This window comes from Alosa alosa, chromosome 12, assembly GCF_017589495.1.
Source record: "Alosa alosa isolate M-15738 ecotype Scorff River chromosome 12, AALO_Geno_1.1, whole genome shotgun sequence".
Taxonomy (NCBI): Eukaryota; Metazoa; Chordata; class Actinopteri; order Clupeiformes; family Clupeidae; genus Alosa; species Alosa alosa.
Genome location: NC_063200.1, coordinates 8,744,612 through 8,765,153, shown reverse-complemented (window position 1 = coordinate 8,765,153; position 20,542 = coordinate 8,744,612). Strand labels below are relative to the sequence as shown.

General features: G+C 50.4%; 1 protein-coding gene across 1 annotated transcript in view; it reads left to right on the top strand.

Annotated features, from left to right (window-relative positions):
* LOC125304352 (probable E3 ubiquitin-protein ligase HERC1) overlaps positions 1-20,542 on the top strand; it is a 56,557-nt gene that overhangs the window by 9,913 nt on the left and 26,102 nt on the right. Inside the window, 34 exon segments of the mRNA XM_048258541.1 lie at positions 57-200; positions 538-665; positions 979-1,123; positions 1,502-1,673; positions 2,451-2,585; positions 3,273-3,438; positions 3,705-3,830; positions 4,154-4,363; positions 5,213-5,365; positions 6,069-6,201; positions 7,138-7,329; positions 8,781-8,993; positions 9,349-9,522; positions 9,619-9,733; positions 10,155-10,281; positions 11,532-11,682; positions 12,815-13,112; positions 13,230-13,317; positions 13,446-13,494; positions 13,642-13,880; positions 14,211-14,408; positions 14,576-14,696; positions 14,802-15,042; positions 15,347-15,513; positions 16,386-16,547; positions 16,730-16,827; positions 16,917-17,015; positions 17,123-17,290; positions 17,631-17,870; positions 18,001-18,084; positions 18,231-18,450; positions 18,777-19,083; positions 19,522-20,384; positions 20,539-20,542. The exon segment at positions 20,539-20,542 is cut by the window's right edge and continues 198 nt beyond it. Coding sequence (XP_048114498.1) covers positions 57-200; positions 538-665; positions 979-1,123; positions 1,502-1,673; positions 2,451-2,585; positions 3,273-3,438; positions 3,705-3,830; positions 4,154-4,363; positions 5,213-5,365; positions 6,069-6,201; positions 7,138-7,329; positions 8,781-8,993; positions 9,349-9,522; positions 9,619-9,733; positions 10,155-10,281; positions 11,532-11,682; positions 12,815-13,112; positions 13,230-13,317; positions 13,446-13,494; positions 13,642-13,880; positions 14,211-14,408; positions 14,576-14,696; positions 14,802-15,042; positions 15,347-15,513; positions 16,386-16,547; positions 16,730-16,827; positions 16,917-17,015; positions 17,123-17,290; positions 17,631-17,870; positions 18,001-18,084; positions 18,231-18,450; positions 18,777-19,083; positions 19,522-20,384; positions 20,539-20,542 — 6,130 coding nt within the window.

Here is a 20,542-nt window from a genome sequence, read left to right as displayed (position 1 = left end):
GCCTTACACAGGTATGTGGTGCAGTGCGATTGAGCTGGCTGGTGCCCTCTCCGCAGGTCACAGTGACAGCCACAGCCGCAACGTCCCCACTCTGGTGAAGGACATCAGTGGTGTGGGCCAGGCGGCCTGCGGGAGCTCCCACACCATCGCAGTGGCTCAGGATGGACGCATCGTCTGGTCTTTTGGAGGAGGAGACAATGGTACGCTGCTTCTACAATCTGACCTTTTCTACACTGTTAGCTAGATGTAGCTTTACCAGTGATTGGCTGTTCATTTGTAAAAGCAAACTCTAAATGAGCTCTGTGACTCCGTTACCCAAGCCTATCTCTAGATGCCCCACTTTTCTGACCAAGTAAACCTTGACCATGCACGTGGAGTAGTATATTGTGCAATCACTGTACACCACGTCTGAAATTAATCATATGGCAAGACAGCTCTGCGTATGATATAATTATTTATTTACTTTTTTCCCTTTATTTACTTTTTTCACTCTATTGTATGAGAGAATTATTTATCTACCTTTTTTTTCTCTTTCAGGTAAACTAGGTCACGGAGATACTAATCGTGTGTATCGGCCCAAGGTCATTGAGGCCCTGCATGGATATATTATCAGGAAAGTTTGTGCTGGCAGCCAGTCCTCCCTCGCTTTGACCTCAGCTGGCCAGGTACACACACACACACACACACACACACACACTCTCACTCTCACTCGCTCACTCACTCTCTCTCTCTGTCTCTCTCTAAAACTTTTGTCAGCTGGCATAACTATGCTACAGACACATCTGTGTATGTACTTGTTGCGTACCTCTCATGCTTCTGTCAATAATTAACGCAAGCATTCACTTCATTATTCAAGTTGTCAAAGGGTAGCATACACCATTGGTCCATAACAGCATATTTTGTTCACCTGCAAATTTTACCCACATCATTTAGTTCTATCTGTATTAAAGCATAACTGTGTGTGCGTGTGCGCTGCAGGTGTTTGCGTGGGGCTGTGGCTCGTGCCTCGGTTGCGGCTCCTCTGAAACCACATCTCTTCGGCCACGCTTGATTGAGGAGCTGAGCATCACCAAGATCATTGATATCTCCTGTGGGGATAGCCACTGTCTGGCCCTCTCTCATGGTGAGTCTCTCACACACACACACACACACACACACACACACACACACACACACACACACACAGCTCTGTGTGGTTCCTCCCTTCTGCTGCTGTAATGCTGTTTTGTCTGCTATGGAGCACTAGCTGTGATGGTGGTGAGAGCTGCTTCAGCAGTGCTGTGTGCTGGCTGTGTTCTCCTGTTTGTTCTAGTGGTGCTCTGTCCTGTCTGCTGGAGTGAAGCTGCTCTACTTAGGATCACTGCACTATTCCGTATGCTCCAATTGGCCTCTCTGTGCCAGTGATGCTTTGGGTTCAATGAGCAGGACTTCTCCAGCTGAATTAGCTTTACCTTATTTGATCAATCTGATTGATTCTGAGTGTTGTCTTGTCGGTGTTTAGAAAATGAGGTGTATGCCTGGGGAAACAACGCCATGGGGCAGTGTGGCCAGGGCCACACGTCTACGCCTGTCACCAAACCTAAGAAAGTGATTGGCTTAGAGGGAGTGGCCATCCAGCAGATCACCGCAGGCACCTCCCACAGCCTCGCTTGGACCGCAGTTCCTACAGACAGGTAAACACCCTCCGAAGAACAGGAAGTCATCATACTACACTTAGCCATGAAAACATGGCAGAGATTGACCCACTCTTTACAAGCAGTGACTTGCTTAAAGAGGCTCTCAAACAGCAAACAGTAACAACAGCACAGCTAACCCAGACTGCAAAACTGCATAGCTTTTGAAAGTGAATTATGGTAATGTGGAATTCATTTTGATTTCACCAATACGCTTTCTTTTTCCATGTCCATGGCTGCAGGCTAGTTCAGTTGGGGTCGGTAGGAAATGATCAATGCCATGTGACATTTGTCCTAATTGTGCTTATGCAGTAACCAGGCTCCCTCATATCATGCTGGTTACATCTTGCATGGTCTTTGGGAGATTTCATCATAACTTAAATAGTTCATAAATAAACATTTTTATTCTCTAATAATAACACTGTAGAGGACTGTTAAAGGAGTAGATCTAGGTCAGTGGATTTCACTTCTTTCTCCATGATGAAACCTGGAAAACTTGCAGACTCACAGTTACCTGTTAGACCCAGACTATGCCCTTCCTTAACCTTTCTCACTTGTGGTCAGGAAAAACAGATTGACCATTCCTTTTATTAGGCACAAGGTAGTCTTGCTACCTAGCTGAAATTCCGTCGTTGCTCCAATTCCATTTAATGGAATGGCAGTTTGTTCTGTCCTTTTTATGGCAGACAGCTACTTTTCATCTAAAAGCCCTGACTCTGAGGTTGTGTCTGTGTGTGTGTGTGTGTGTGTGTCTTGGGTGCGCCCTGGCACGTGCAGGCAGTTGGTGGCTTGGCACAGGCCGTTTTGTGTGGATCTCGAAGAGAGCACGTTCACCTACCTGCGCAGCTTCCTGGAGCGCTACTGCGATGGCATCAGTGGGGACACGCCCCCAGCCCCCTTCCCCTCTAAGAGGTAAACACACACACACACACACACACACACACACACACAGACCGCAGCAAAGAAGACAAGCAGAGAGAAGAGGTAGATGAATAGATAGTTTCCACCCTTTCAGTGAGGTGTGTCAAGTTTCCGCAAATGCCTAGATGCATTGCAGCAGAAAAAACAAACACAGCCGTCCATGTTGACATCCCGTAGACCGTGTTGCGGGAGCTTCAGTGAGGCGTGCCGGGCAGTGGAAGGACACTGTGATGGACGCTCTGCAGCTGAGCGACTGGGAGGCGCGTAACCGGAGCCTGTCGGGAGTCTCTGAAAATCACCTTGACTCAGTGCCCAGCCGAATGATGTCACTCACTGTGCTGGCAGCAGCCCACTAAAGCACACACACACACACACACACACACTTCATGGGGAGAGAGAATGGAACATATGGGGACTTGTGAAGGTCAGCACCATTCTTCTGTCTTCTCTTGTTCTCCTTTTCATATCAGTCCCTTACTGTCTCTCTCTCTCTCTCTCTCTCTCTCTCTCTCTCTCTCTCTCTCTCTCTCTTTCTCTCTCTCTTTCTCTCTCTCTCTCTCTCTCTCTTTCTCTCTCTCTCTTTTTCTCTCTCTCTCTTTCTCTCTCTCTTTCTTTCTCTTTCTCTCTCTCTCTCTCTCTCTCTCTTTTTCTCTCTCTCTCTCTCTCTCTCCCTCCTAGGGAGCATCATCAGTTTGTGTTGCTGTGCATGAAGCTGCTGTCCATCCATCTGTCCCTGGCCCATGCGGGCGGCACGGGAGCCACGGTCCTGGGGGCCCAGGGGAGGCCCCTGCGCAACCTGCTCTTCAGGCTCATCGATTCCAGTGTTCCAGACTCAATACAACAGGTAGGCATGAGCCGCAGGTGCACCGGGGACCAAAGGCGTGTGAGGTGTGACCACTAGAGATCTGTCTGAGTGATCCGTCTGAGGATGAAGCACGGAGGCCGAGAGAGACGCCATGGTAGAGTGCCCTCTGTGGCGGTGAATCAGCTGTGAATCAGATGAAGTGGGTTAAATTTGCATTAGGAATAGGCAAGGGTCCATCTTGTCTCCTCAGGCTGGTCCGAGTGTGATGTGAGTGAGCTCATCTTCTCTCTGTGTTCTGCCTGCAGGCAGTGATGAACACACTCTCCATCGGAGCATCTCTACTGCTGCCGCCCCTCAGGGAGAGAACTGAACTCCTACACTCACTCCTACCTCAGGGCCCAGAGAGCTGGGAGAGCCTCTCTAAAGGCCAGGTACACACACACACACACACACACACACACACACACTAAACACCAAACTATTGATAGAAGCTAAACACACCTACACAGTCTCTCTCTTGCCAACCTTTTCTCCCAAACACTCATGTTTGTACGCACCCTTACATGCAGACTGTACTTCATTCCATTCTCAGGACTGATAGCTGGGAGCTTGGTTTCCTGACCCCTCTCTGACACACACAAGAAGGCAGGCAGGCACGTCAGCTCGTATTGATCGTGCTCGCTTCAGCCTTTCATGGTGTAACGGTGCGGTCTCGGTCTCCTAAAGGCGCTTTGCTTTTCTGTGGTCCCTGCAGCGTCTGCAGCTGGACATGGTGCTGAACAGCCTGCAGGAGCAGTCCCACGTGGCCTCCCTCCTGGGCTACAGCTCTCCCGGGGAGCTGAACGCTGGCCTGCCCCCGGCCCACTCTCCTGACCAGCTCCCGCCCAGTGCCAACTCTCCAGACCAGCTGCACCTGGCGGAGGTCTTGCTCAAGACCCTGCTGCTCAGCATCGGATTCTACACGGTGAGGGAGCGACAGAGACAGAGAGAGAGCCTGGTTGTGTATGTGTATGTGTGTGTGTGAGAGAGAATCTGTTTTCTGAGTTCCACTGTTCATATTCACATCGACTGAATAGAATGTCTATGTAACTGATTTTCAGTTATGTTGTAATACTGACGCCCTCCCCCCCATTCCCATCATTTTTTTTCAAGGCCTAAAAATGTGTGCAGTTGCAGGAAGGCAGGCATTACATTTGATCTGAAGCTGAATGTTTTATTTTACATGGCTATGCCAATACAATGGCCATTACCACAATTACTAGCACATCTACTGTAGTCTGCTCTAGGCCTGCAGGCCTTACCCTCAAACTGCATTCAGCACCGTTTCTCCAACAATTAGGCTGCACTGAAAGAAAAAGTGCTGTTGGCCATGTCACACATGCTTGCTAAGGACGATTTGGTTATTTGGGCTTCATAATGAAGTACCTTAAGACTTTGTCATCCTTGTTGAGAAAAATATGTTGCTGACTAAGGTAGGACCATAGAATTAGAAGCCTACAATGGATGTGTTCCTATTCTGCCTGAGACTGTTGTGCACAGTAGTAAGAGCACTAATGCCTCTGGAGCCCAGTCTGGGCGTCAACTCTCCGTCCTCTCTGTGTTCCATCCAGCTCTCTGTAATGGGCTGGCTAGCGTGCAGGGCAGGGCAGTGCAGGGGAGGGGAGGGGAGGGGAGGAGAGGAGAAGTGGGGCATTGTCTCTCATTAAGGCCACTGTGATGTGATGTATAGCTGGGTGTGCTCATTAGTGGGCGCTGCTGAAGAGCTCAGTGGTTTGAGGCTGTGCGTGTGCTGTTTGCGTGTGCCGTCCCCCAGGAGCGTGCCTTTGGGGAGCTGGAGAAGAACAGCGACAAGCAGCGGGCCAGCCAGGCCAAGAGGCAGACGGAGCCACCGTCACACTTCCACCACCTCCTGTCTGCGCTGCACAAACACCTGCTGGCCCACTGCTTCATCTACACCAACACAGAGGTACGCTGGCTCTCTTTCTTTCTTTCTTTCTTTCTTTCTTTCTTTCTTTCTTTCTTTCTTTCTCTCTCTCTCTCTCTGTCTCTCTCTCTCTCTCTCTCTCTCTCTCTCTCTCTCTCTCTCTCTCTCTCTCTCTGTTGCTCTCTCTCTTGCAGGCTGAACTGCATTTGTTACTGTGGTGTCTCCACCTACACAGAGGCTTCCATCTCTATCTCAACTTTATTAAAGTTCTTTGCACTAGACACTAGTGCACAGAGCAGCGTTTTAACATCCCCACAGACACTGCATTCTCTATGCATACTTTACATGTACAGCATAGAGATGAATGTGACATGTGGCCACCACTTCTCACCTCACCACCAACTGGTACATTTTATCAACTGGTTGTAGAACCAGTTCTGTTCAGGTTTAGACTGAAGCATATGTCCTACAGGCTGTAAGGCAGGGCTGTATGGTACTGCATATACAGTATGTAGCACATGTTACAAACAAATCAGTCTGTGCTATAGATGAGTGACCTTTCAAAAGGAGTTTTCTAGAGTATAGTTGAGGTGTCTGTAACCACCGATGCTAGAGATTTTGTGGATTGTGCTACAAAACTATCAACCTCTGCAGCCCAGTGCAAAAACGAGGTGAGCGTACGGCCGTGCTGTAAGGCCCTCAGTATGGCTTAGGTGAGACCTGTGCTGCTTTCATCTCCCCTCAGGACGACAGCAGTGTGACGCTGCTCCACAAGCACTTGTGTCTCCTGCTACCTTACGCCGCCGAGACCTTCAGAAGATCCACCATCCTGCTGGAGGAGAGCTCACTGGATAAGCACGTCATCCAGAAACTGCACAGTAGGTTCCCTGCTTTAGCAACGTCTGCTGCCTTGCTATTAGCATTGCTCAGTGTGAGGCTCAGAGTTATTCATCTATAGCTGGGTTTCCATTCAACTTCTTAATGCACATTTGGAGTATTGGAATAGGAAATCCTGACTGAAAACACTTGTAATTTGCATAACATCTTCTAAAGTGAATACAAATCTAATTCAGTAGAAGGAGTGGATAAACTCTCCATGTGCATAAGGTATAATACCACTTAAGTGGGTAGACACGACTTAAAGCTGCAGTTGGCAAGATTTTTTTTGATCATATTCACTGAAACCGACACTATGCTCCGACAGAACAACATAAAATAGCCGGTTTTAGAAAAAAAACTCGCATTTCTACCTCCATGTAGAGCCTGTTATAGCAAAAATCCACAGCTCCCAGTTCTTCTGGTCCAATCAGAGCAGGGCTGTGTGAGATCTTACTGTTAATCACAGTCTGGTGCAGTCTGGTGCGCACTGACGAGCACAAACTCGATGAGAGGGTGCTTGGTGGTAGTGGGGGAAGGGCATGAGAGTTGTAAACATTCAACATTTTGGCTAAATCCCCTCAATCTGTCAGACTTGCCAACTTCAGCTTTAATTAGCATAAATTCACATTTTTTGTAGTTTTCTTGCATGTTTCCGTAAATGTTCCGTAAATGTTGATCCCTCAGCTATTCCCAACTCCTCTCTTGATTAGGAGAGCGTTCATTTTAATGATCAAGACACAGCAGGTGGAAACCCACTCAGATGAACATTTTCTACAGTCACATTTTCTTGAATGGGAACCGAGCTTATTGTTACCTCACATTTGACAACCTTTTAATCTAACCTTTTCATCAACTGTCATTTTGACATCTCCTCCCTCTTCTCTTCCTTCACCCTTTTCTTCTTCTCCTCCTCTCTCCCTCTCTCTCTTTCCTAGCGGTGCTGTGTGGCTCTGTGGCGGGGAGCCTGCTGTGCCAGGTGATGTACTCTCTGCTGCTGCTGCCGCTGGGGGTGGTGCGCCCGCTGCTGCCCCACCTGCTCTCTCTGCTGGAGCACCTAAACGAGCTCAACTGCTTCCTGCCCGCCACAGGCCTGCTCGAGGACCTGGAGCTGGAGGGATCCTCTCCTGGTGAGGGAGTGCACAGAGTCACACGCCTGCCCGACACCTTTCGCTGCCTTCGCTTTCGCACGCCGCCAAGACGCGCACACACACACACACACACATACATATGCACACACACAACCAAGAAAAGTACAGGAAACAGGCACATACCCTCTGAGCTTAGAAAATAGTAATAATAAAAAAAAAAAACATAAAGCTCCAGAAGGGATTAAAATGCCAATCGAAAATCTTGTCATATCTATTTCTATATCTATCTATTTAAAGAGTATTAGATGATAATTTAAACCAAATCTTATTTTAAGAAGAAAACATATCAAAACTACTGCTATTGTCGTCATCATACTCTTGCTATAGCAACAGTTGGTCGGCACAAAAGTGCTAGTAACACCTCAAAAGTAACTAGCATCCAAAGGTAACTATTGTAAAATTGACTACTTACAAGACAAAAAGTTGAACAAGTCAAAAGAAACATTTTGAGTGAGGGAAAGATCGGTTCAATGCAGTGATGTTGTCAGGAATGTCATCCTCAAAACAGTGGTTCATAAGAACAGAGAGGAGCTACAGATTTGCAGATGGCGGAAACGACTCCATTGACCAGGATGACCGCCAGCTCATTCGAACGTCACTAAAAGATCTTCGGATGATGTCAAGTGACCTACAAACAGAATGGCAAACGGCAGCTGGGGCGAAGGGCACAGCGAGGACGGGTCGTAACAGGCTCCTTGGGGCATGGTGGAAGTCGTTCAAAGCTAGAAAAGCTGTGCCAAAATGCAAGAAAGCTGATCAGGGTTATTTCGCCCAATATTGATTTCTGAACTCCTCCTCAGTTAAAACATTAGTATTGTGTTGTTTAAAGATGAATATGATCTTAGTTTCTTCAAGGTATGTAAACATGGCATCTTTTTGTTATTTTGACAAGTTAGGGTTTTTAAAATATGGAATTTGAAACAATTGTTAAGAGTTAAGTTATTTATTCTCAAGCATATAATTTATTAATTTTGCAGTGCTGTTCTTTTTCCAAATGCTGCACCATTTTCCTGACAGCTTCTGTAAAGTAGTGTAGGAAAAGGTTAATAACAGACTCAGGAAACGTCAGTAGTTTGGCCTGTTAGAGATTGCTCTCTTCTCTCTTGTTTTATGTAGGGGAAAACAAGTTCACTGGGTTTAGAATGTAGGTGAATTTGGTATCAGACCGGTTGCCAGTTAAGACAGGGTATTGACTGACTAATTTGAACAGAATTCTCAGTAAAACCAGTAAAACAGGGCCCAGTCGTGCCTGTATCTTATAAACGTTTTCAGCCTCTGACTGGATTGTGTGTCTCCATTTTATGAGTGTCTGTTTTCTCCCAGACTAAACTTCGTAGCTATTTTTGTTGGGAAAGCAATAAAAAATGAGTCCTGTTTAGATGACTCACAACGCTGAAGCAACACACTCATGAGCGCTTTCCTGGTTTCAGAGGTGACCGAGGGGGCGGGATCAGCCACAGGGGCCGAGCCAGAGGATTGGATGTGGCTGCTGGACCTGGAGAGGACCGTGGCACTGGCCATTGGTCGGTGTCTGGGGGGCATGCTGCAGGGGCCGCCCCCTTCCATCCAGGAGAAGACAGCGGAGTTCTGGCTGTGCAACCCACTGCTGAGGAACGGTCTGGAGATGGACTTTGAGCAGCTAGGTAGAATTGGCCCACAGCTAACTCAGCAAGCCCATCCCCACTGTCCGGGTAGCCCTCAGTTTACAATCTGTCTCAAAGTCTGCCCCGCATGCCATACTGCATGCACTAGTCAGATAAAGGATAATATCAATATATATTATGCTAAATATATATATATATACATATTATGCTAAAATATAGTGTATTTTCCACATTTAACAATGCAGTACTTTGAAATTGATTGATATGGTTTGTAATCCTGCTGAGTTTAGTGGTTTGAAAAGCAACACTATATATAAAGCCCATGTTGTCAGCATCATGCTTTTTGCATGGTCGTTTCTGGACTGTGTGCTGACTTTTGTGGTTTGGTGCTCAGACTTTGCCACCGGCTGGCTGACGGAGGCCATCCTGCTGGGCTGCCCCGACGCCAGGCTGGCAGACCTGGGCCTGAGCGAGGAGGGCACCATGCTGGTGGACCTGGCGCTGGGCTCCGGGCGGGAGCCGGCCAGCGGCCTCTGGAGGAAGATGAAGGAGTACGCCATCAGCCGAGGTGAGGAAGACCAACGTCCCACCTGCTCAGGTGTACACAGCTGTAGGGGAGGTGCCATCTGGCTTAACCACCTATCTGTTTGCTACCCCGTTGCAGACTGGGATAACGGCGGTCCTCCAGGTGACTCCCTGCTGGAGACGGCCTGCCGGTGTAGTCTGGCTGTTCTGCTCAAACACACTGGCCTGCAGGACGAGGCCTACTGGCAGGACAAGTGAGTGGCCACCATTCCAAATGATTTACTCAGCTGCCCACACACACCTCTTTGTTACACTCTCATTCATTCAGTCACTTGCCAAGTCACACACACACACACACACACACACACACACACACACACACACACACACAGATTGACGATTCCCTTGAAACAGTAATGCCTTGCATGTGTGATGGAAGACTTGCTCATAATGAGTCATTTGGGAGCTTCAGTGCCTACTGAATATTGAGATGGGATTTATGGAGCAGAATAAACAGCCCCCAGTCTGTGTGCCAGTGCTTAAGTGTCCCTGTGTGTTTGTGTTTGTGTTTGTTTGTGTGTGTGTGTGTGTAAAGCTGGGAAATAGCAACAGAAGGAGCTCCAGTTGTATCGCCTGGCCACCGTTATTAAATGTCTCCTCTATCCTGTGTGTTAGGTATGAGCCATGTGAGATGCTTATTGAAATCTACGAGATGGTGTACAAGATCCGCAACACACTGCTGTCACTCAAAGAGAGCATAGCGAACACGGGCAACCCACCAGCCACAGTTTCCAACAAACAGGTGAGTGAGGAAGGGCCGGTGTCCAGAACACCCAGTCAACTGAGCTCTCAGTAGGAACAGGAGTAGACTATGGACGCTATGCTGTACTATGATTAACTTCAGGTGAAGGGATTTACTAATAGTTACCAAAAAGAATGAAATTGACGAGTGCACACACACACACACACACACACAATATCAGCATATTAATGCATAAGGATACAAGGAAGTTTATTGTCGCATGCATATAGTTACTGGAAGTAAGAAATGCAGTGAAATTATGTCTGGTGTCAGCCTATTTGTGCATTTATTGGGGGGGGGGTTAAAAAGTGCAGTAGAAGAGGGGTTTAGTAGATTAAGTGGCAAGGGCTGCATAAGAAAGGTGGGGGAGGATTGGGATTGGGCGGGGGGGCACCAACAAGGAGCACCCAAGAGCAACAGGGGCAAGGAAAAACTCCCTTACCAAGGAAGAAACCTTGGGCAGATCCACGGCTCAAGGGGCTAACCCAACTGCCAGGGTCTTGGTGTGTGTGTTGGGGGATGACAGGGGAGATGGGATAGTGTGCTGTGTATGTGGGGAGAGGGCAGTGTGCAATATGTGTGTTGGAGAAGCTTCCTCATGAGACAATGTGCTGTGTAGGGGATGGGGGGGGGTCAGTGTGCTGTAATGTGATGTTGGGGATGTGTGTTGGAGCTTTTTTTTTTGTGTGATGGGGGTGGGGCTATGCAGGGGGGGGCAGAAAGGCTAGGCAATCAAGGACATGGGTAGATAGATGGGGAGGAGAAATCAAAAATAATAAAAAAAAAGTTCTATGGAGATGTGCAAAAGTTGGAGAAAGTCAGATATGTGTGTGTTTTGACGTGTGATGAAATAAGAAAATAAATAAAAGGTCTGTAGCATAGGGAGAGGGATGTAAAAGTGCTAAAAGTCGTGTAGGTGTGTGTGTGTGGGGGGGGGGTGGGGTGGGTGGTGTCATGAGTGCTGAGGAGTGAATGAGTGCAAAGTCAGTATAGTGTGAGTTCGGAGGGCCTGGGGATAAAAACTTCTCCTGAGTCTCTCAGTTCTGGCTTTGTGACTACATAGGCGTCTTCTTGATTTCAGCGGTAGGAATAATCCATTGTTAGGATGAGAAGAGTTCTAGACAAGATGCGCGCACACACACACACACACACACTGTAGACTCAGCTTTCATCCCAAGTTTATACTCCAGAACATTGCAGTGGAGATGAGCTATATTCCAACCCTCGTGCTCTGCTGTGCCTCCCTCCAGAGCTCGCTGAGCTCCCAGAGCCCCAGCGAGGACTGTCAGGAGCCGGGCCCGTCTGGTGAGCAGAGCCGGCGAGAGGCCGGGGCCCAGGGCCCCTCGTCCGAGCACAACCAGGACCAGGAGCTGCCCGAGGAGGAGACGCCCAGCATCAGCAGTATGTACCTGCCGGGTAAACACACACCTGTTCCTCTGCCCCGCCTCAGAGCAGGCCACGGCATGCAGGCATGGACATGAGACCACCGCTGTCTCTGCATTGGCTGTGCATGGACCTGCAAGAACACACATACACTCACACTCACACTCACACTCACACACACACAGACTCTTGCAGTGTTTGTTTTGCACCCTTCCACACTCCATCCCTGCCTCACTTATGGCTGCATGTGCATGGAAGAACATGCATGCACACACAGAAACAAATACACAGAAACACGTACACGCGCACACAGAAACAAACACACACACACACACACACACAAAAACTCATACACACACACACACACACTCTCACACACACACACACACACACACAAACACACACACTCACACACACAGAGACTCTTGCAGTGTTTGTTTTGCACCCTTCCACACTCCATCCCTGCCTCAGTTATGGCTGCATGTGCATGGAAGAACATGCATGCACACACAGAAACACATACTGTACACGCACACACACAGAAACACGTACACGCGCACACAGAAACACACACACAGAAACTCATACACACTCACACACACACTCACACACACTCACACACACACTCACACACACACACACACACACACTCACACACACACCCTTCCACATCCATCCCTGCCTCACACATGTGCATGGAAGAACACACACACAGAAACACTCACACACACACAGAAACACTCAGACAGAAACACACACACACAGAAACGCATACATGCACACACACACACACACACTCTCACACACACACACACACACACACACACACACACACACACTTGCAGTGTTTGTTTTGCACCCTTCCACACTCCATCCCTGCCTCAGTTATGGCTGCATGTGCATGGAAGAACATGCATGCACACACAGAAACACATACACGCTCACACACAGAAACACGTACACGCGCACACAGAAACACACACACACACAGAAACACATGCACACACACACACACACACACACACACACACACACACACACACACACACACACACTAGACAGTTTGTTTTCCACTCCTCCTCACTGCATCCCTATCAGCTGTGCTGTGTACAAGGCCGCTGTGCATCATCTCTCCTCTTGACCCTTGCAGAGGTGCTGCAGTGTTTCTTGGCCACAAGGGAGGCCATGCAGCTGCAGCAGAACGAGACGGTGTACGAGTCGTCCGGCACCAGCACGCTGCCCAGCAGCACCGAGAGCCCCGGCACGCCCGAGCGCGAGCCACCGCCCAGGCAGTGGGAGCGCGGCCGCCCCCCCGACCACGCCCTGTCCTTCCCAGCCGCCTGCCACCTGCTGGTGTCCCGCTGCGTCTTCCTGCTGCTGGGGGTCCGCGCCGCGTGGCAGGAGCCCACCGAGGCCGCCGACTTCCAGGCCGAGAGTGACCAATCGCGGTACGTGTGGCCTGTGAACGAATGAACATGATTGTACAGGATTGTACTTGTGGCTGTGTGCTCATTTCTCTCTATTCTCTTGAGAAGTACTGACTGCGTTCCCCCCCTCTCTTGCAGTAGGTCTCCTTCATCTATGGAGTCCCAACCCTTCCTCAGCCCAATGTCAGAGTTCAGGTTCTCCTCGGAGTCCAAGAGACAAGGAGAGGTGTGTTCTCAGAGTGGCTAATGTTAATGTTCAAAAGAGGAGCTACTGCATCTGTTGTATAAGAGTAGCTATATAGTCTTTAAAGTCCCATGCTAATTGCTAATGCCTCTTTTTATTACCTGTTGTAGACCGCAGATCAATCAAAAGTGTCCACAAGGTCCTTTAAGAACAAAATGGGTAAGTGCATTATGTAAAGGCCACGTTATGTTATGTAGGGTGATATGGAGTTGTGATGATTTGTTTTTCCTAGAGTAGCTGTGTGTAGTGTGGTCAGTTGTGTGACTGTGCCCTCTGTGCCCCGCTGTGCCGCCCCCTGTGTTGCAGGGCTGCCCCTGTGCTCTCTGGGCATCATGAAAGACGCGTGGGAGCGCCTGCGGCAGTGCATCAGCCCCAGCGCCACGCTGTGCCCGGCCGGCCCGGGCTCGCCCATCCTGGGCCAAGTCTTCCACTTCCTGTGCGGCAGCCTGCTGCGCACCTCCGCCCTGGTGGAGCGCGACGCCGGCCTGCAGGCCGACCCCAAGGCCATCACCCTGGCCATGGCTCATCAGCAGCAGAGGGCAGAGGTGAGGCCCACGGACCCTCCGCAAGAGGGCAGGTCTAGAGGTCCCAGTTGACCTGCGCTGATACATTTGACCAGTAAACATAAGTCCAAGTCCAAGTCCACTTTATTGTCAATCAAACCATGCAACAGTACATTACACAGCAGGCTGAAATTGTGTTTCTCCCATACTCCAATGTGCAGTATTAAAACAAGATTTGACACACACACATAACTAAACATAGGACACCACTAGACAAGTGCAAATAGATAAGACATGCATATATAGAGTCTGTGCATGATGAAAGCCCTGGGATGTCGTTTCTGACTGCTGCTGTGGTGACGGTGTTGTTAGGTGCGGCTGGAGGCTTTGTGCCAGATCTCCACATTCCTGCACGAGATGGAGGATAAGAGCAGTGGCTCCACAGCGCCCCCACGCTTCCCTGGCCTCCTGCAGTCAGTGCAACTGCAGTTCCTGTCGGGCTGCTTCGGTCTGGGCACCCCCACCTCAGGCAGCCTGTCCAGCCCCCCAGAGAAGCTGCAGCACTACACTGTAAGAGCTCTGTGTACAGCCAAGAGAACACACTAATATGAGTGGACTAGAACTAGCACTTCCTTCACTCTCATTCTCCTATATTGAATGTTGATCTAGTTTGAATGTATGACATGCGTTTGATATATACGTGTGTGTTTGTGTGTGTGTGTTTTTTGCGTGTGCAGTCTGGGACACAGTCAGCTCAGATGAGCACTCAGAGGGAGCTGCAGTCTGCTGCTCACACACTCTACCAGCAGCTGGTGCGCGTCCTTCGCCAGAAGGTGGCGCTAGAGAAAGAGCAGACAGGTGAGCAATGCAGTGTGTTTACTCTGGCAGCGTTGTGCAAGAGTCGTTGTGCAATAGCCTCCTAGCTCCATGTGACTGATGGTGTTGGTGTGTGGTGTTCCTCAGGAGCCTACCAGCACCTCCTGCTGGCCACGGTGTTTGCGCTCAACTTCCACTACCAGCCAGTGGACCTGGTGGTGATGATCCGCAGCGGCCTGCTGGAGATCCTCTCCTGCCTGACCGACAGCACCTGCGTGCTCATGAACCAGCGCTGGCTGGCCGCCTCCGTCTCTGGACACATGCTGCTGAGCGGAGCGGTCAAGCTGGCCAGTGCCCGTCTGCTGCAGATACTTGCCATCGCCGCCAGGTGAGGGGCACAGGCCCAGCCGTGTAGAGGGCAGACATGGGGGCAGAACTAAATGAGGATGGGTGCATGTGATGTTCATTTCCTCACCACTAGAGGACAGTAGAGGATCTATGGGGCTGTGTTTCTCATAGAGATACCATTATGTTACCAGGATGTTTTATGGGCCCCATGGGATGATGACAACTTTATGTTGATTGATCATGTTGCTATCGCATCTTCTCTGTGTGTGTGTGCCTGTGTGTGCCTGTGTGTGCCTGTGTGTGCCTGTGTGTTTATGTTTGTTTGTGTGCGCATGTGGATCCAGCTCTTATGAGGAGGCCCTGCCTCTGGAGGTGTCCCAGGCTCTGATGGACGTGATGTGCGACCAGCTGCAGGGGCTCCTGCTCAGCGTCCGGCAGCAGGAGGCGCTAGAGAGCAGCATGGTGGAGCAGCCGGAGTCCCACGGCAGCAGCGCCAAGCACAGGCTAGAGAGTAAGTCAGCAACTCCAACCACACCACTAGCCTACGGTGGACACCTCCTTCAGGCGTCTGTTCTGATGCTGCTGGAGACAGCTGTGCCTCTGGGCATAGAGTGGCCAGCTGGATTCCCTTCTCCACTTGCCTCGGGTCAGAAGTGTCCATTAGGAAGATGCTGAACCCCAAATAGCTCCTGAGGAGCAGGTTTGGCCTCAGGCACTAGGACATCAGGCATTTTAAGTGAGGCTCTTTTAGTGTTGGTTTGTGGAGGGAAGAGCCTTCTAAATGTTATCCACTTATCACACAATAGAGGGGCTGCTGTGCTCTTTACTGGAACTGAAGTTGAGTTACACTTTTAGCTGATGTAGGAGTTCTGTGATTGCAAGTGTGGACTTATCTCATTTTATTTATTCACAAAGACACCACTCATTGATTAACTTTTCTGTAAATGTGCCAGTGTTGAGGCCTATTCACACCAAGAACGATAACGATAACTATAACCATAACGATAAAAGCGTTCACACTGAACAACGATAAACAAAGTCTCTCCTTGTGTTAATGAATGTGACGATGATGTGATTCAATGGGTTCTGATTGGCTATTAGCTTTTTATCATTCTGAAAATCGCTCTGAAAGTGATCTCCAACGATATCGTTCTTCATGTCGTTATCGTTATAGTTTATGTGTGAACGTCGTCATTCATATTAACGAGAACGATATTTATTTATAGCTATCGTTATCGTTATCGTTCTTGGTGTGAATGGGCCTTTAGCCAGCTGATTCATTTTCAACTGAAGTCCTTTTTAATTTAGCTTCCCTCATGTCTGTGTGTTTCTGATTGTGTTAACATGGTTGTTTATGCTGATGACGTGTGTGTGTGTGTGCAGAGGTGGAGGCGGTGCGGAGCAGCAGAGTAGTGGAGTCCCAGCTCGCTGACTTCCTGGTCTTCCTGAGACGCATCCTGTCACTACGAGTCACCAAAAGAGTCTCCACCTTCATCAAGTGGATTGACCCGCTTATGACAATCATTTCTTACAAGTGCACTGCAGGTAACACTAAAAGAACGCCTGTTGATCACTTCAATGCCATACTTCCTCGTGGCCTAAATAGCAGTCATTCATAACCCAGCTCTGTTGAGGAAGCTGTTGGCAGGCCTGTGAATGAAAAGCACCTGATGCATGTGATGAATGGCAAAGCTCTGTTTCAGGTGTGGCGTGTGATGTGTTTTCAGGGACTCCATGTTTCCGGAACCTGCGAACCAAGCTGCTGGCCTTCCACATTCTGGAGGCGTTGTTACCCGCCTGCTCTGAGCCAGTTCATGTCAAACAGGTGAACATTTGCATGGTCTTGTAACGTTTCCAAGGATATTTTCATTATGAAGTGTGCAGAAATCACAAAGATCTCCTATCCCCTTTTAGATTGTCGACCAACTCTTTGGACTTTTGTCCACGTTCATGTGGGAAGAGCCTCTGGCGGTACGGAAGAATATGGAAGCTCTCCCTGAGGGCTGCAAAAGGGTAAGTAACATTCCTTATACTATCACCTCTCACATCTGAACTCAAGCGTTAGCTGAAGAGTAAACACTGGCGATGTGTGCGTGCGTGCGCGTGTGTTTCTCCTGTAGGAGAGCATGAGTGAGGACGAGTGCATTCCGATTGGAGACTTCTCGTTTGACCCGCACAAGTTGACGTGCTGCTCGCTGGAGAGCGGGAACGTGCTGGCCCACGGAGCCGGAGGGAAGGGCTACGGCCTGGCCACCACCGCCATCACGTCCGGCTGCTTCATCTGGAAGGTACGGCACACGTGGGCAGGCCCTGCTGGACAGCATCTGAGCTGCTCCACTCCTGTGCTCTCGGCTGTAACGGTGGGGTGAGATGTCTCAGTGTTATGTGCCTGAGGGACTCCTAAATGTCAGTGGGTCAGCTGAAGTTGTGTAAGGCATCTGGGGATTAGCCAGCTGTATGTAACCAGCCTGTCTGAACACGGTGTTTATCCGTCATGATGTCTTCAGTCCAAAAGCACAAAAAAAAAGCTGAAGTATTTTCTTCCTAGAACTCTGTATTTGTCTCATCTGAAGTGCACGTGTAGCACTGTGTGATATCTGTGGTGTCCTTGTGTGTGCTCCTCTGCAGTTCTACATCACCAAAGAGAACAAGGGCAATGAGGGCACCTGCATCGGCGTGTCGCGCTGGCCCATCCGTGACTACAACCACCGCACCACCACGGACATGTGGCTGTACCGCGCCTACAGCGGCAGCCTGTACCACGGCGGGGAACTGGGCCGCGCCCTGCCCTCCTTCACCCAGGGGGACACCATCACCTGCATTCTGGACATGGAGGCCCGCACCATCTCCTTTGCCAAGAACAACAAGGTCACTTCATTTACTCCAACTAAAACCTCTGGGGTTGTGTTCATTGAACATCACTCCTCATTGGGCTATTGCTTCACTTATTACTTCAGTGTTACTGTGGTCTTTAATGTCCATCCTGTTTGCCATGCAGGAGCCCAAGCTGGCGTTTGAAGGAGTGGATGCTACCGAGCTGTACCCCTGTGTCCTCTTCTACAGCAGCAACCCTGGGGAGAAGGTCGGCCATTTGAACCTTCCTAATGTCTTTATAGTAAATGGTCCTTGTGTTTTATAGATGCTGACCTTGCCCATGTGAATATGTCAGGGCCTTGACAGCCGTGTTGCTTTCAATGTTATTGACCTTCCTGTCCTCCACTCCCAAAGGTGGCGCTGTGCGACCTGCAGATGCGGGGCATGCCCAGTGACCTGCTGGCTGGAGAGCCGCTGTGCAGCCCCAGGGCCACAGTGCTGCTCGAGGCCACCGTCCAGCTCCTGAGACGCCTGCACCAGGTCGAGGGCTGGACCAGCCACATCAACCAACACATGCAGGCCTGTCTGGAGCTCATCGCCCCGCTGCTCAGAGATGGAGGCGCCCACAGACAGGGTCAGTCCCACTCCCCACACAGCTTAGCATTATCTGATATATACCCAGTGATCATGAAAGTAGGGAATCAGTGAGTATAGACCTGTATCTGTCAGAAGCACTCTAAATGGCTGGTCAACGCTGTCTAGTGGTGTAGCCCTTCATACGGTGAAATCGCAACCATTTTCTGAATTTTTTTTATTTTATTTTTTTATTATATATCTTGAAGGGCATGTGCTGCATGGGAAGGGTGTTATGCTAATTTGTCCAAAACTAGTTGTGAAAAGATGCTGTGGGTTGTTTAGATTAGATTAGTGACCTCTGACTGTGTCTCATGTCCTGCCCAGGTCACAGCCCCAAAGGTCCAGAGGAGGGTGCCGATCAAGAGCGCAGCGGGCCAGAGAGCGGAGGCTCCACGGGCCGCGTTATGGAGCTGGTCACAGGCCCTGCGGGGCTCTCGGAGGCCCAGCTGAATGCCCTGTGCACAGAGGTGTGGCCCGTGCTAGCCCTGATCGGCGGGGTGGACAGTGGGCTGCGGGCAGGAGGGGTGTGCCTCCACAAACCCAGCGGGCGCAGGGCCACACTGCTGGGGGTGCTCAAGGAGGGCAGCCCACTGGCCAAGCTCCAATGGGAGGAGGCTGACCTCACTGTCAGGTACCAGACACACACACACACACACACACACACACACACACACACATTTTTACCAGATTGGAAGATTATTGTTATTATTTCAAATGACCCTTTGTTTTAAATGCACAATTGACTGTAGCAATGTGTTATGACTTTCTTTCTTAGCTCAATCTTTGTATCATAATTTCCATTACTGCAATCCTTTGTCTTCTTTGCAAGCTAGACGTGAAGCCTCATTTCCTTTTCTGTATGTCTGCCGTCCCCTTCCTCCAGTTAATTTCTGTCTTGTCCATTTGTTTCACTTTTCTCATTCATCCTTTTCTTCTTTGTTCTTGTCTTCTTTTCTCCCACTTCCTTTAAAACTCCTCCATCCTTTCCTTTCATCCCTTCCTTCCATCATTATCTCTATCTCCATGTTTGCCTCTCTCTCTCTCTCTCTCTGATGGCACTAACCAAAAGCTCCCTGAATTCTTGGTCACCCAGCGACACACCGCTCTCGTCCCTGGAGCCGTGCGACGTGCCCCAGCTGGACATCTCGCTGCTCCGCGGCCTGCGTCCGGCCGTGCTGCTGGACCTGCTCCTGCTCACCGGCCTGCTGGAGGAGCCCGAGGGGCCCGGGGCCCTGCGGAGGGGCCGCGCCGAACCGGACACCACCACCACCACCACCACCACCGCCGCTGCTGCTGCTGCTGCTGCCGCAGCCACACAGCGCAGTGAGCTGGAGCGCCGGCTGGACGAGGACATTGCCCGGGTCATGCAGGACGAGGACACCCAGCAGACCCCGGCCGCATCCGCCGCCGTGCCCAGGGAAGGAGAGGAGCCGGCCAGGGAGGAGGGAGCCAGACAGCCGGAGGAGCCTCCGGAGCAGAAGGCCTCTCCGAAAACCCCCAGGACTCCAGGAGCGGAGCCCGAGGCCTTCGCCCCTCTGCCCACCCCGACTCACCCGTCGCCTCGGCCCGACCTCTTCGCCCTGGAGCTCCGGCGCGCCTCTCCCTACCTCCTCCTCCTGGCCCTCCAAGTCGCCATGTCATCCTGGGCGGTCCGGCTGGCCGACCTCCTCCTGGTGCAGCGGCCGGACGCGTCGTCCTCGTCGGGGCCCTCGTCCGGAGCCGAGGGCGCCCAGAGCCCCCCTCCCGCAGAGGACGGGCCCGAGCTCCGCTCCGTCCTGCAGTTTGTGGTGCGGAGCATGGTGAAGTGGGCCGTGCGACCCTGTCCCATCAAACACCCCGTGGCCCTGGCCGACCTGGAGAGGGCGCAGGTGATGATCTACAAGGGCGTCCTCAACAGGCTGCACCTGGATGGCAGCGGCAAAGACCACAGAGGTATGAAGCCTGAATGTCTTACTGCGTTTGTTGCTGTACCTGTTTTCTATGGCAGTGGTGCGTAATTGGTGGTCACATTCCTCTCTCCTATGCTTGCATCCTTACACTGGGCTAGTGTGCTGAAGCTGTTGTGCTCTTTGTTCCTGCTGTGTAGATCT